We start from the raw sequence: 17,266 nt of genomic DNA, 5'->3' as shown, positions 1-17,266 counted from the left end.
CTCAGGGTCTATGAAAGACAGGCAGTTCTGTGAAAATGAATTTTGAGTCCTTCTGGATGTAGTTAACCTGTGAGGCAATTGACACTTCTCTTTCTAGCATGGGAGCATATTTTTCAGACTGAGAGAACTGTTTATTAAGGTCCTTCTCTCTGTGTGTGCAGTGGGAAGAACGCATACAGCTAACACTCCCATGAAATATTATCGTAGTTCATATTCGAGGAAGAACTGTGAACAACAAACACCTTTCCTCTACAAAAAAGGATTTCTTTTGGCTCAGGAAATCCCTGAACTAAAAAATACCGGTTGTAGTGAAGAAACGAGCATGTATTTTTGCCCTGTGCTTATCAGAAGACAGGTTACATGCACTTTTGGTTTGAATCGTTAAGGCTGCTTGCATGTTGTAACATCAACTACCCTTCACTGGCAGACAAAAAGAAAGGTATCCACACACTTTTTTTTCCTACTCTGCCTTGCAATACTGCCCACAAAGAGCCTTTTCTTTTCAACTCAGAAATCTTTCTTCACTGTCATGTCCTTATGCAGTTCCTCATGCTGTCGCCTATCAAGAAAGATGCCTCTGATGTCTCCTTCCTCTTCTTCTGAATTAAGCACAGGATATGCTTTCAAAAATAGATTTGTAAGCCCTTAACCAAGATTGCAGATACTTTCTCACAGCACCATGTACGTAAGAAGCTTGAAGAATAATTGAAAAAATAGTTAATTTTTCTTTCAGGAATTATTACAGTTTGAACCATTGTTTTGTGGTCTAATTAATCAAGGAAATATTTTTAAATCTTGTAATGGAATGTCTCAGTTTTGACTGGAGGGAAATATGAGTTTTAATGTGTTCTCTTGGTTATTAGCATGCAGACATATGTTGGTCAAAATCTTAGATTTGAGGAGGTTTTATAAAATGTTCTTGAAGAGACAAGTACCATGTCCCAGACTGTAGAATGGTGTCTTTCCATTTGCATTTTAACGTCATAGGTTTTTTTTTTCCTTAAAAATTATGTGGGGAAATGAGGAGAGGGGAAGGAGAATGCATTTTTCAACAGGATTTCAAAGAAAGTAAAAGCTCAAGAGCTTTGAACATAAAGCAAATTACTGGATCATGAATGTACTGATTAACAGAAAAAGCTATTAAGGAATAAATTAGCAATGATGAAATTTAGTCCAGGCATGCTACTGCATTCCTTTACTCTTTATAAAATATTTGTGCCTCTTCACCACAAAGTGAGTGCAGATGAGTTTTGAGTTTTCAATGTTGCATTTACTTTCATCTCAATTGAAATAGGCTTTATTTTGATGGAGAAGCACCATTTTCAGTATTGTGCCTAAGAAGGCATTGGGGCTGTTGGAAGTGATGGAAACTGCACAGCAGTTAAAAGCAAAACAAAACAAACCCCAGCACTTTTACCTATAAAAAAGAAAAATCATGCTTCGGCATGAGGTGTAAAAGGGTAACACACGACTCTTCTAAGAGTCAATACATCAGAAAAACACGTTAACAGAATTTCAGTTCAGGAAAACAAAATATTTTTATGTTGATCATTCCTGTTCCTCCTTGTTCTTGACTTTTCTCTTTTAGTCTGGTCTGCACTATCAGTTCTCATTGATACCACTTGTGCACACTTCCCCATCAGAGGATGACCAGTGCTCCTTATGAATCTTCTTTATCTATCACTATTATAAAAAACCACCATCCTTCCTGTCACTCAGGTATTAGCCTGTTCTGCTCCCTGTGCCTTATCCTGTAGGCAATATCCAAATACTGCTACACTTTCTTTAAAATTTTTGGAAGATTCTTTTCCACATAGCTGTGTCTTTCCTCTCATCCTCCACTGATCAAGGCAGGCTGCTTTTCTTTTACACCTCTGACACTCAGGTCAGCTTTTCTGCACCTCACTATTGCCACAGCTGCTGCAAAGATCAAATTAATTAATCTTTCTTCTCCCTGTCATTTTCCACTCTAAATCTTTCCGTTGCAGCCAGTTCAAGTTGTTCCTCTTTATCTAAAAGGCCTCTCACAGGTCTCTTGCTCTTTTTCACGCCTGTTCATGTTTCATTCACCATTGTGCCCTCCAGTATTCTCCTCTAAAAATGTCTTTTGCCTTTTTCCATCTCTTCACTGTTCCTTAACGATGGGGGTCTGGTATTTTCTGGTGTTTTTTTTTGTTTGGGTTTTGGTTTGTTTTCTTTTTGTTTTTCCCACAGCTGTCTTCTCTTTGTGATAGTTTCCAAAGAGCTGTCTTTCCATTCGTATGCATAGTGTCTCTGAACTTATGGTCTCAGTTATATGCTGTCCTTTTTTCATTAGCCAAATAATTAAGGACAAGTAAAGGAGCAGTCAGCACAGATGAAGAACATGCATTTTATTAAAAAAGCTCAATTTAAGTATGATAGTTAATACACATATAATATATATTACACATATATTTAAAGAACATAAATGAATAAATATAGTTATTATAGACAAATAATGCATCCCAGTGTTGCCACCTAATTCGCCATATCATGTGTTACTAATAACATTTAATGTTCTGGGAAAGCACTGATAAGAACGGCATATACAATGTAGCTTGGGGACTATAACTATACACGTATAACTGTTATTATTGTTCTAAATCTCTAGGCAGATCTTTTTCTGCAAAGTTAATGTGAGAGGTTGATGTGCAACGATAAGTCTCTTGTTGCTAATAATTTGGTCACACATTTTCTTCTTTCTTAAAAAAAAGCTTAAACTGTTAACACTTTTCAACTCAGTGAGGAAAAAACCCCGGCTAACTTATCTGCAGATGAAACAAAATCTTGAAAAGGCATTTTTATGAAAAGCATATTTCACTAAAAAGAAATATATGACCAATATAATGGTTATGCTTAATGTAAGAAGACACACGAAGGAATACTTCATGGCAACTGCATCAGTGTTGCAGGCTTTTTCTTGTAGAGAACCATATAAGGAAGCATAAGTGGAGATTCATTGCAAGCCATTCTTGGTGTAATTTTGTCTTGTATCAGGCATTTCTCTGTATAGTGTAATGAGAAAAACTCTCACTCTTCCTTTACTCCAGTGTGGGGTCCCGCCCACAGGAAACAGTTCTCCATGAACTTCTCCAATGTGAGTCCTTCCACAGGCTGCAGTTCTTCACAAACTGCTCCAGCGTGGGTCCTTTCCACAGGGTGCAGTCCTTCAGGAACAGACTGCTCCAGTGTGAGTCCCCCACAGGATCATAAATCCTGCCAGCAAACCTGCTCCACTGTGAACCTCTCTCTCCACAGGGTCATAGGTCCTGCGAGGAACCTGCTCCAGTGTGGGCTCTCCATGGGGTCACAGGCTCCTTCACATAGCATCATAGAATCATAGAATCATAGAATTGATGAGGTTGGAAGGGACCTTTAAGATCATCAAGTCCAACCTTTAACCTACCCTGACAAAAGCCACTTCTAAACCATGTCCCTAAGTGCCCCATCTACCCTTTTTTTAAACACCTCCAGGGATGGTGAATCCACTACCTCCCTGGGCAGCCTATTCCAATGTTTAATAAGCCTTTCAGTGAAAAAATGTTTCCTAATACCCAATCTAAACCTCCCCTGACGTAACTTGAACCCGTTTCCTCTCGTCCTATCACTTGTCGCCACATCCACCTGCTCCAGCATGGGGAACTGCCCAGGCTGCAGGTGGATCTCTGCTCCACTATGGACCTCCATGGGCTGCAGAGGGACAGCCTGCCTCACCATGGTCTTCACCGTGGGCCGCAGGGGAATGTCTGTTGGGCACCTGGAGCTCCTTCTCCTCCTTCTTCACTGAACTTGGTGTCTGCAGAGTTGTGTCTCTCACATATTCTCACTTCTCTCTTCTGACTGCTGCAGTTGCCCAGCTGTGCAGCAAATTTTTCCCCTTCTTAACTATGTTATCCCAGAAGTGCTACCACTGTCGCTGATGGGCTCGGCCTTGGCCAGCGGTGGGTTCATCTTGGAGCCGGCTGGCATTGGATCTATCGGACATGGGGGAAGCTTCTAGCAGGTTCTCACAGAAGCCACCCCTGCAGCCCACCGCTACCAAAACCTTGCCATGCAAACCCAGTACATATTAATAAATTTTTTGCTACTGGATTTTCCTTCCTGTAATGTATATTCTCAGTCCCGCTTTCCAACAGCAAAACAAAGCTAGTGCTATTTCTTATAGTTTCAATCTGGCCTTTCTATGTGCTTGAATGTACCTTAGAAGAGGTCACAGCAAGAGATTTATTTGTGATTCCTAAATGAACGTGCAGAGTAGTAGAACAAATAGGTAGCATTAGCTCTGTTCTTAAAATTGTGTACAAAATAACTAACCCTTCTCCCATCTCACAAAAAGACAACGTAAATAATTTCTTTATTATTTATTGAAAGCTGACAGCATACTTGCTGTTGTGTGAACAAGACTTTCTACTCATAATCTTTTGCTGATGGCAGGTCCTGACCTCACTAATACGCAAAAGGGCTGTTTGCTCACTTCTTGACTGCAGGAGCACTTTCTTCGCTGGAAACGAACAATGGCGTTTAAATGTATGTTGTGGCAAAAGCAGGAAATGTCCATGCCCCAAAATATGACCAAAATAATGTGGGTGTGATGGGTTTGCACAGATGTTCACAGCCAAAGCAAGTTCGTGAGTGCTTCTCAGTGCAATTGGATAGAATATTTGAAGGATTTCAGTAGCTGCCTTCCAAACTGTAGTAAAGGTTTGAAAGCTCAATTAAATTCAAGTGCTATATATTCATAGATTTTTTTTTAAAAATCCTAGTCAGTAATTAACAGCATTATTGTGAAGATTGAAGGTTTTACGTTGCCTGTGGGAATGCTGTAAGTAGTATCACATTGAATGCAGAACAACACATTCTTAGGTTATGCATGGGCTTAGTGTATAGCAGATATACCCATCGTCTGTGACATATAAGAGAGGAAAGAAATGAAAAGAGTGCTTAGCTGCATGTTAAAAGTCTTGGATACATAGGAAGAACTATAGTCAGTGAAATAATGTGGGGTCCCACATGCTTGTAGAATTTCATGGACACTGAGGTTATAAAATGCTGGCATTTTTCTTAACATAAAAAAATGCTAACAATGATTTTTGTATTTGTATTTCAGTAAATATTTATTGTATTATTAAAGAAAAAGGGATTGACAGACAAAAGCACAGTGCAATAACTGTGAACTGAGTAAGTCAAAGGACTATGTGGAGGATAGTATTAGTTAAGTACACTTATTCAGACCCCATCAGACCCTTTGTTTTAGTAGATGCTATTTATTTTCTTTACATTGTCACATGTTTTGCAGCAGTCCAGTTGCTATGAGTAAGAGTATCCTCACAAGATATAAATAGCTTCTTTTGATTTTTTTAATGTTATAGAGTTAACAAGAGAAAAAGACTTTCCTATTTGTAAAAATGATTTTCTTGGCAAACACAGTTGGTTGCTAAGATGTATGCAGAATGAATGTTCGCTGATTATTCACTCTGAAAGAAACTTGGATGGTGACTCCAAGCGTTACACATCAATGTAATCACCACATCTCAGACAGTTACAGGAGATGATTGCTAGAATAGTCACATGGATTTCTTTTAATTTGCTGCAGATTTATTCCTCCTTATTTTGGGGGGCATACAATTATTTTTAAAATCGCCAGTGCCTTAATCTTCAGCATCTTCACTGTTGCAATGTCTCTCAGTCAGTGAGAAAGACCTTAGACCTTGATGAGTTTGGAAGAAAAAAATATGAAGAAGATAAAAGTACGATATTCATTCACTCCACTTTAATACTCTTTCTGCCAGTTTGAAAAAATGTGAGTCTTACTTCAAAGCCTGTGTTAGAACTGGTGGCACAAATAACCCTCTATAATGTATCTATTTGTGTAATCAGATGGCTGCTATTGCAGTAACTCAAGGTCATCCCATCTATTCTGTTCATGATTACTGTTTTGACTATTGTGGTCTCCAGCAACATGCACAATAGAAGAAAATAGTTTTACTAAAAGATAACCATGGTTTTGTTCTTCTTTTTTTAACTGCATCTGATTTAAAGTAGAGGAATGGGAAGAGACGGTTTTCTTCCACTTCACTCTTTCTTCTTTGGTTTTTATTCCTTTGAAAGGGTTGCTGCAACTGGCTTGTAAATAAGTGCTAATGACATTACCGTGGGCAGTACAAGAGAGACAGACTGACGTGGATCTCATGTTTTTCCAGATGAGGATAGGCATTCACTCAGGATCAGTGCTGGCCGGCGTTGTTGGTGTAAGAATGCCACGTTATTGCCTCTTTGGGAACAATGTCACCCTTGCAAGCAAATTCGAGTCAGGAAGTCACCCTCGCCGCATCAATGTCAGTCCAACCACATACCAGTAAGTCCTCTAGCTTTTTCATACTATTTTTATTTCAGCCTCGTTTAAATTCAGTCTCATAATATGATCTGTCCTCAACTCATGAACTTCAACAGAAAGTTGGCAGCGCACCAGAACAACTGGAAAGAGGTGTTGCGTGGGGCTGTCAGTCTTTTGTTTGCCATCAGAATGTGCAAAGAAGTCAGGCAGTGGAGGCAAGGAAGCATAACAGGAGGGCCAGCCATTCCTGCCTAAACTAATGTGTAACAGAAGAGAGACATGTCTCCCATAGCACCATATTTTTTTGCATGATTACAGCTTTAGGCTAAGGATTTGGGTTCCACCGGCTATACACAGTTGATGAAGAACAGTTGAAGAACATTACCACTGTCTCAGAAGAAAGTATTTAATTTTAATTTTTAGTTCAGGAAGAAATTCTTAAAGAACTCTTTAACTTTTAATTCAGGAAGAAATTCTTTACAGTAAGGGTGCTGAGACACTGGAAGAGGTTGCCCAGGGAAGTTGTGGATGCCCCATCCCTGGAAGTGTTCAAGGCCAGGCTGGATGGGGCTTTGAGCAGCCTGGTCTAGTGGGAGGTGTCCCTGCCCATGGCAGGGGGTTGGAACTAGATGATCTTTAAGGTCCCTTCCAACCCGAACCATTCTGTGATTCTGTAATTTTGCTAGAAAAGCCAAGCTTTCAAAGAGTTTTTATACTTTCTTGAAGACAAAATGTATTGTTTAGCATTGTAAAGAGACACTTGATTAGAAGCGTTTTCTTAATGTAAGAAAAAAGATTGAAGATGGCAAAGCATTATCCTTGCTCTTTGAAGAAATTATGCAAATAGAGAGAAGGCTTGATTAAATCTGGTTAGGAGGAACAGCTCCTAAATTAAAAAGGTGTTCCTGACTGTTCAAATTTGACAGCTTGACTATTAGAATTTCTGCTGCTTGGATTACTACTGATGTATTCACTTTTTTGGCAGAAGATTTCAATCTTTGTCTTTTCCCGACATTCTGTATCTGAAGTAATTTTCTGAAGTACAGTTTTTCTCAGGTTTTGGGACTGTTCCTCTGTGGTTAATCTATATGAAATTGCTCAAACAATACTGGTTTTCTTTTTTTTTTCTTTCTCGTACAGAACTGTGAATCTCAATTATTTTTTTTCCCTATACCTATCTATGTAAATCGAAGTTTTAAATGGAATTTATTCATCCAAGAATTAAATAAATAATATGCTAAAATGTAAATCAGTCAGAAGATAAAGTTTAAAAGTAACCAAAGCTAGTGCATAAAATTACATTCATACGAAGAACCCATTCACTTGAGACCAGATTTACAGAATGGAGCAAGTGTAGCTAATTGAACAAGAGGCAGAAAAACTGAATGCACTTTTGATCATAAAAGGCACAGAAGTAGGTTCATTAAAGGTATGAGCTTCAACAAGGCCAAGTGCCGGGTCCTGCACTTGGGCCACAACAACCCCATGCATCGCTACAGGCTTGGGGAAGTGTGGCTGGAGAGCTGCCTGGCAGAAAAGGACCTGGGGGTTCTCATTGACAAGCGGCTGAACATGAGCCAGCAGTGTGCCCAGGTGGCCAAGAAAGCCAATGCCATCCTGGCTTGTATTAGAAATAGTGTGACCAGCAGAAGTAGGGAGGTGATTGTCCCCCTGTACTCAGCACTGGTGAGGCCACACCTTGAGTATTGTGTCCAGTTCTGGGCACCTCAATATGAGAGAGATATCGAGGTGCTGGAGCGAGTGCAGAGGAGGGCAACGAAGCTGGTGAAGGGCCTAGAGAATAAATCTTATGAGGAGTGATTGAAGGAGCTGGGACTGTTTAGTTTGAGGAAGAGGAGGCTGAGGGGAGACCTCATCACTTTCCACAACTACTTGAAAGGACATGTAGAGAGGTTGGTGCTGGTCTCTTCTCACAGGTAATTAGCGATAGAAGAAGAGGGAATGGCTTCAAGCTGCAGCAGGGTAGGTTTAGGCTGGACATTAGGAAAAAATTCTTCACAGAAAGAGTGGTCAGACACTGGAATAGGCTGCCCAGGGAGGTGGTGGAGTCACCATCCCTGAATGTGTTTAAGAGTCGTTTAGATGTGGTGTTAGGGGATGATGTGTAGGGGAAACTTTGTAGAGTGGGGTTGATGGTTGGACTTGATGATCCCAAGGGTCTTTTCCAACCTAAAGGATTCTATGATTCTATAAAAATATAAGTAGTGAGTAGTTGTGGGGCCAATCATGCACACAACTGTTTTTTTGGCATCCTGAAGCCAGAGTCATTTTCATGTGCCAGTGCCAGTTCTGTTGATTTTGGTTATGAGAGTGATATGGCAACTTTTCTGTGAGACAACGGATGTGTGGTCATCGTTGAGCAACGTCAACCTTGAACTTGTTGAGTTCCAGAGGTCCTTGCTCATTGCAGAGGGGTTGGACTAGATGACCTTTAAAGGTTTCTTCCAACCCAAACCATTCTATGATTCTATGTTTTGTTTTCATTACATTGCGGGGAAAAAGACTATTCAGAAAGCCAGGTTTAGGGGTTGTATATGGAGTTTGCTAGAAATCCATGCTTTTATGGTGCCCTTTATCTGACTTTGAGTACATTGTGGCACAGAGAAGGTGACCTGTTTGTCTGTGTCTCACCTCTGCCTGACTGCCATTGGTCATACTGTACCATAACAAGCCAATTGTGGGTAGCATGGGCTTGGAGAGCATTCTTACTAAGACCTAGTAGCATAACGAGTCAGATTTTCTCACCCTGTTTATCTTCTGGGTTGTATCAAAAAGTGGGCTACAATTTTTTTCACTTCCCTTTAATCCTAGAAATCCAGTAGGAATAGGACCATTTGTTTCAGGGTGGCCAAACTTTCACCTTATATGATCATCATGTCTGGTCTTATCATCTAGAAAGTTACAAATTTAGACTGTTGCATTCAAAAGGGGAAGATAGCAGAAAAGTGACTTACGATGCAGTCACTATACGTTATATGCTATAAGATAAAATTGCAAAACAAAACAACAAAATACAGATTTTTTTTGTATTTGTTATCTGCGTTATTGTACTGTGTGAAGTATCTGCTGCTATGTGCTGAACAAATTTAGTGCTCGAATCAGAGAGCTTCAAGTACAAGCAATAGGCTAGACACATGGTTCCAGGTAAAGGAAGTAGAAATGGCAAGAAAATGTAAGTTTGAATGAGAGTCAGTTGTGATTGAAGATGAATGGCTAAAAGTAACAATGAAAAGCCTAAGAACTAGTTTATTTAACATGCTTCAGAAATTATATGAGAAAAATAAAATGAATGTGTATGGGGCCACTTCAAAAGGCTATTTCAAACCATACCTTATGGCATGGTTGAAAGCATGAGAACAGACAGGGAAGAAGTCAAGAAATGACACTAGGGACACAGTGACCAGGAGAGTCTGCAATTACAAAACAGTCTGTAGGGCAGAATTATTCAGAGCTTCTGAAGGTGATCTGGGAGGTTTGAACATAATATACCGGTGCTATCCAAATAAACAACTAGCGATCTGATGTATCTGTATGTAACTTTTCTTAAATATAATTTTCATGAGTATATTATTTGCAAACCGAAGTGTCTTTATAGTTGACCTTATATTCTATCAAATGCTTGTATTTGATCATACTGTGCTGCTGTGTACTCAATTAATATTTTTATTATTTAAGAAGCAATGCTTTCCAAAGCAGACAATTCTGCAATCGGTACGAAAATAACATAATTTTCAATTAATTAAAACTACTGGCATTTATCATTACGTGTTTGTGTCTACCATGCCCCCTGACGAAAATTGTGATACAAGTTTTGTGCTTACAAAGCATACAGATACTGGAAACGTGTCTAACACCAGCTTTCGTTTTACAGTACAGATTATGCATCAGAAAGCGTCATCAGCATTCAAATTATAATCACACTTCAGAATGCCTATTATTGGTTTCAGACACTTCCCTGCGAGCCCGTAATCTGCCTATGTAGGAATCAGAGTCTAAAATTATAGCTATAAAATGTGGTGTTGCCTAGCAGCAGCAGCGAACCTGGGGCAGCCTTGGTCGAGTTACACCTGCCTGGGCAAAGCTCTGTGCTGTGAAACAGCACCTTTTACAAAGGTGGCCTTTGTATCTGTTGGGGATAAGAGCTCCCTTCTGATCAAAATACCTTGTTCCCTTGACTCAGGCAGGTCTTTTGACTGAGGGATTACAGAGCTTCATTTCATTTGCGTTGAATCACTGAGCATTGCAGAATGAGGGCACTGGAACAGCACTGGTAAAACTTCCAGTTAAACATGTGGAAACTGGAGAGGGAGTAGAGGATCCCAGAAAGGTCCATATTTAAACATGCGGCCAGGAAGGAATGGAAGAATAACACATTCTTGTTCCTTTAGTAAACTGGCAAATCTAGCTCAAGTTTTATTTAATTCATCTACATTATCCTGAACTGAATAAAATTACCCTATTTTACATACTCAGGAAGGAAGCATAATGAGATTTACAAGACTCTTCTTCAGAACAGAAGAGAGATTAAATATTTTTTTAATTCTTTGTTTCAGCCTTGAATAATGATGTTTATCAGACATTAATATAATATACCCACATTCATCCTGTTTCCATAATAGTATTACAATGTAATGCCCTGGGATCTCAAAGCAGTTATCAAAAGCAGGTAAACATAATTGTTGCTATTTGTCAAGTAACTGTATTTAAAAATGAATTCTCTTTTTCCTCTTCTTTCCACCTCTGGTATTTTCCAGCACGTATTTCCCTTATGGAGAAGGTGGTTCTGGCATCAAGTGTTGGGTACAGAAACTTTCCATTATCACATGCTGGGCAATACATCTGGGACCTGAGTTTAGGCAAAGATGAACAGCCTGTATCCCACATCCTTATCTGATTTAGGAGAGAGAGCAACCAAGCGTACCTCCTCGAGCTGGGCGAGGTCACTGATGGTTCACCTGCCTAAATTGCCCCTCATCCTTTAAAATTAAAACTGTGTTCCTATGATCTCCTTATAGATTTTTATTTTAATCAAATTCTTTTTTCTACAGGTTATATCTGTATCTATGTCTCTATATATTATTATATATATTATTTTTCCTACAGGTTTTATCTGAGTATATATCATTTTTTCTACAGGTTACATCTACAACTATCTGTATCTTTCTATATCTATCTATATTTTTCTGCCTCATATGGGTAAACAAATGGATTTGCTTTCCAAGAGCCTTTTCAGATTATTTTAAATTTTATTTCTGAGCATCCTTTAAAAAATGTCCCTTTTTGTATTTGTCAATTCACCATGTGTGCTTTCGTGAGGTATATTGGTGGACAGGCAATTTAGTTATGGACAGAAAGGGAACACAGCTTATACATGGGCACAAAAAATTATTGTTAGTGTAATTAAAGTATCAAAGTCTAATCAAAATGCACTGGTTTATTCTTGTTTTTCTGTTCCCGGTGTTATCTGCCTCCATGAGGCTGGACGCCCGTAGTCATTTGTGATTATGGTCCTGGGGCCTCTGCTGTTTGCCCGTTCTTGCGCTTTGTGAAACTTCATTTTTATTCAAGGTTTGTAGGTAGTTCAGTCTACACAGAATAACTCTGTGTTAGATCACTGTCAATAGTTAGTAGTACATGTTACACCACAGTTCCACAGAGCTTAAGTAAAGCTAAAACATATTTAGGCAATAGTCTGACAGCTAGACAACTGCTAAAACTACAAAAACTTCAAGCCTGTACAAATCCAAACAAATCCTGAGGCCGGCACTGTTAGATCAATGCAAAACCTGGGGCTTTTTACTAGTGGTGGTGCAATCCTGTTCACTGAGCCTAATTCTCTAATGTCCCAGAGAGCAGAGACCCACTATTCCTTCTGCTTAGGTGGGTGAGGAACAAAAGTATTAAAGGTCAGGGACAGAGACTCGCCATGCTGAGCTGCACGTGATATACAATATATTGTATGAAAAAATTCATGGCTGGTCTTTTCATAACCTTATTACATTTGATCTGTGTGAAGGAAAAACACCAATACGCAAACGTCCATAGTTTAAGAAGTAATAAAATACAATGTGAAGTGAATTCAATCCAGGCATAGTCAGGCTTTTTTCAGTCTCCTGGTCTTTCTAGAATATATAGAAACTGAGGGAGAAATTTAAAGCCACTAAAATTTAGAACCAAGCGCACTGATTTTTGGTATTACGGTAGCAAATTCATATCTTTATACATATGAGCAGCCTATCAATATTTCTAATGAATGCCATAATAGTTTATCATCTGAATTAATATGCAAACAGAAGAGCTGACTTATGTTATCAAACCAGATGCCCAGCTGGTGAAGTGACCGACACTTGTTGCCACAGAGGAAGGCCTCGGCAATCCAGCAGGAGACAGTCTTCTGATAGCCTGTTTGGGAAGCCATTAATTAAATTTTCCTAACCGTACCAAGTAATTGGTGGATGTGAACAAGGTTAACTACAGTTTTTACGCTTCTTTAAGAATGAAGGCAGAAAGAACCTTTTCTTTTGTTGATAGCTATCCCTGTGAAAGGTAACATTTATGGAAGATTGAGCTGGCCACTTTGCTTTTCTTGGTGCATACTAAATTTAAGAAGGCAACGCATATTCTCCTTTATGGTAGTGCATTGTATTTTTTTTAGAAATATTGTTCAAATTTTGGTCTATATAAAACTATTTTCCTAGAAGAAGTTTACATTGAAGTTCAGTTCTGAATAGGTGCTTTTTTGACTCTGATTCAGCAAATTGCCAAACCCTATCATAACGTGACTTTTATTTAAGCTATGTGGAAGTTCATTATACAGAGGTTAAAATGTATATATATGCAAAACCAAAGCTGAATAAATATTTGGCTGTTGTTAATACCTTCCTTGAATATTCCATTCCTGTTACATAGTTTATTGAAGCAGCAAGTACTGTAATTAGTCTCATATCTAGTTAGATATGAACATGCATTTGAGGGTTATTATCTAATACATATTTTTTTTATATATATATATATAAATTCATGGCACATATCTCAGGAACTGTCATGTCAATTATATCCACTGTACATTTTGTGGAGGGCCTGAGGAAGTCAGAGGGGAGCAGGCTGTCGGAGACGCTGTACTTTGTTCTGGAGAGGCTGATATTCCTGAACCGCTCCTGTGGTCATGGGTCAGCGAGTGGCAAGCTTGGCAAGCAAGAGGAGGCGCCTGGCATAGGATGCATTGCATCACCACCAGGATCGCTTGCTTGCTCCTTACTGTCTATTGACAGTCTGGAAGGATTTGGCCTGATTATATGACCTGAAGGTGGGTTTTAAGACAAGCCTGGTGTAAAGGGCGAGAGAAAAGACAGCCTCCCCCTGAGCACTACAAACTATGCAGTGTGCCAGGCTTCTGCAGCCGAAAAAGCCTGCTGGAATTTGCTGGGATCTAAAGTTTGCTGGGATGTGACAACCTGTGCTAGTCATGCCCAGCAGCACTAGTCACAGCAGTGGGAAGGAGGTTTCAAATGTCTCCAGATATGGGCAGTATGTCCTCTGAAGCCCTCATGGTGGAACTCAAAGCATTAGAGCATGCTGAAGCTAAGCAAGTGCTTCCCCAGCACTGCTGTTTCTCAAAGCAGCTAGCTTTGAGTTAACACATGTGCTAGTCATTTATTCCTTTCGCTGTGGAAACACAGTTCTCAAAGATCATCTTTTGTATTTCTGAAAGAGTTGCTCTTTCATATTCCCAAAGGAGTTGCTACTGCAAGCTGCAAAGTGGTTGCTCCTCTCGCCATCTTATTGGACACATCCTTCAGTTTGTGACTGTATCTTGTTTGGGAAGGAATGGAGCAGGTTAGCTCACTTTTCACAAAAAAATTTTAAAATATTTGCAGCCATCCTTCCTGCTGAGCCTGAGGGCAAGCAGAAGTACTTTTTTTTGTATGAGTATTAATTAATCTTAACAGCATCCAGTGATAAGTACAAAGGTTGGACATCTGTGAGAGATGGAGAGATAAAGAGGTGATATTGCTTTCCAATGGGTATGGAGAGAGTAAGAATCATTGTGTAACGCATGGACTCGGTATAGAGGGCCTTGCAACAAATAATTATGTAGTAACAAATCTTTGTTAGTTCATTTTCTGAATATAGGAACTCACTGATGAAGATGTGGCTGTTTTTCCCAAGATAAATTGAAATGTAATTACCCTATCATTTAATCTACACACAAAAAAGCTACAGCTTTTAAAAGATTCTTCAAGGTTTCCACTAACTATGATCCCAATTTTCATTCACATACAGACCTCCTGACCTTGAAATGCTTCTCATTTCTACTAGAAAATAAACACATTTTCTGTTTCCATATACTGACACCTTCCGTTTTGTTTTGGTTTGTTTTTTTTTTAATGAAGGATCTGAAAATTAATAAGTGGGATAATTCTCAGATACCGTCTCTTTTTGTCTGAAAGCAACAGAATTTACACCAGGGAAAGGACAGAACAAGAATTTAAACAGTTCTGGAAGATTTTGGGTTAGGAGGGGAAGCTGTCAAAGTTAATCAACTACAAATCAGTGTCTAAAAAATTCTTCCTCTGCTGAAACAAAGAACACAAGCTGAGGGCAGACCTAGTTCTAAGCAATTTGTAGGAGCGCTTCAGTAGCCCGATCCTCACAATTTAAGCACTGAATTTTAAATTGTATATCCATCCACTTGAGTGGAACCCAGAATTTTGAACCTGTGAATGACCTACTATAAAATTGTCCTTTGCAATAGCACTCTTAAGGGATATACACGGAAGTGATGCAGGAAACACAGCTAAGATAAATGCTTTGAAATGTTTTCAGACTAGTAGCTATCTGCATATTCTTGAGCTGCGGAGGTTCTGTAACTTCAACTTAAGCTCTATGACTATGGGACAATCTGGGGACATTTTATGTAGAGTTCAAGCTGCCGTATAATTTCCTGAAGGTGAAGGATAGATGGTGCTCTCAGACTTTCAGAATAGGCAATCTGACTTGGTCACAATAAAATGCTCTGAGAATGGTCCACAAGGTAGACAAGCAACCAGAACTAGTGCCACAACCCAGGAAATCTTCCAGACCAGAAGGTTTTACACTGGCTCTTCTCCTGAGCCAGAGGGGAAATCCAAAAACTGATTGGTTTTGCCTTGCTCTCACTGAGGCTCTGCACTATTCATTCAGGTGCTTGACAGAAGTATCTCTTGGAGTCTTTTGTACCCATGAAAAGGAAGACAAGAAACTTAGAAAGGCCTGTAGATGTGGGCCATGGCCATCAACTGCTACTGTTTTCTTTTTAACACCACGAATGGCCTAACTATAGGAGGGAAGATTCCTGCAGAAAAATGTCCTCACTGCTAAGCACTGAGGATTAACAGATAACTTATTTCTTTAGTGTATACAGAAAACTGTAAGAAATCAGAGGCAATTTCTGAACCATGATCTTTTTCAGCCTGGGAAACCAAGTGTCCAGACCAATATATTTAAGGAATCTGAAGAACCTGTTCTTTGGGAGAATGCTAATAAGAGGCCATTTTTTGTCCTGATTGAAGTATTTCTAATAGTATTATTACAAAAGACAGCAAATATTTTCTTTTCTTAAAAGTATGAACTGAAATAAGTAGGATAGAATATGGTCATAGAATCACAGAATCATAGAATCATTTAGATTGGAAAAGACCCTTGGGATCATTGAGTCCAACCATCAACTCCACTCTACAAAGTTCTCCCCTGCACCATATCCCTTAACACCACATCTAAATGAGTCTTAAACACATTGGTGTTTAAGATGGTGACTCCACCACCTCCCTGGGCAGCCTATTCCTTTCAAGTAGTTGTAGAAAGTGATGAGGTCTCCCCTCAGCCTCCTCTTCCTCAATCTAAACAGTCCCAGCTCCTTCAATCGCTCCTCATAAGATTTATTCTCCAGGCCCTTCACCATCTTCGTTGCCCTCCTCTGCACTCGCTCCAGCACCTCAATATCTCTCTCGTATTGAGGTGCCCAAAACTGGACACAATACTCAAGGTGTGGCCTCACCAGTGCTGAGTACAGGGGGACAATCACCTCCTTCCATCTGCTGGTCACACACAAGCCAGGATGGCATTGGCTTTCTTGGCCACCTGGGCACACTGCTGGCTCATGTTCAGCCGCTTGTCAATGAGAACCCCCAGGTCCTTTTCTGCCGGGCAGCTCTCCAGCCAGGCTTCCCCAAGCCTGTAGCGATGCATGGGGTTGTTGTGGCCCAAGTGCAGGACCCGGCACTTGGCCTTGTTGAAGCTCATACCGTTAGCATTGGCCCATCGATCCAATCCATCCAAGTAGTTTCTGTTAGCAGATACTACTGTTAGCATTCTGATCATAAGTAGTTTCTGTTAGCATTTGGTACGGAAGGTTTCCTGCCATGCTTGCTTGGGAGCAGGAATGTTATCCCAATAACGGTCGGCAAGACAATTTCTCAGGGTGAAAGGCTGATTCAAACAGTGTACCTAATACAGGGATGTGGAGTCTATCACAAGCGACAGTAGTGGAGGAATTTCCAAAGGACTAATTGACCCATCACTCCTGGTGCATTTGATACTCTCAGAGCATTTTGTTGCAACCAAGTTACAATTGACAAAACAGGTGAAAATGAGGCCTTTAGTTAATAACTCGCACTTTTTTCTATGAGGAAAATACTGTGAAATATCAGCTAAACTCAGTGCCAGCCCTGAACTGAATCAAAGAATATATATCTATATTTTACAGTTTCAGACTTGTATAACTGTTATTACAATTAGATAGTGTTAGACTCTCAGAAGGAAAACATTGATTTTTAGCAAGGCCAGGTGCTCCATAGTGAATAGTCAGTTTGGGGTGGAATGACTGCAGCAAAAGCTTACAGATTTAGCTCA

General features: G+C 39.7%; 1 protein-coding gene across 1 annotated transcript in view; it reads left to right on the top strand.

Annotated features, from left to right (window-relative positions):
• Positions 1-17,266, top strand: part of GUCY1A2 (guanylate cyclase 1 soluble subunit alpha 2) — a 182,742-nt gene that overhangs the window by 144,679 nt on the left and 20,797 nt on the right. Inside the window, exon 7 of the mRNA XM_054203627.1 lies at positions 6,222-6,376. Within this exon, the coding sequence (XP_054059602.1) occupies positions 6,222-6,376 (155 nt within the window). The remainder of the gene's footprint in view (positions 1-6,221; positions 6,377-17,266) is intronic.

Source organism: Rissa tridactyla, chromosome 1 (assembly GCF_028500815.1).
Source record: "Rissa tridactyla isolate bRisTri1 chromosome 1, bRisTri1.patW.cur.20221130, whole genome shotgun sequence".
NCBI lineage: Eukaryota > Metazoa > Chordata > Aves > Charadriiformes > Laridae > Rissa > Rissa tridactyla.
This window is presented reverse-complemented; position numbering and strand designations above follow the sequence as displayed.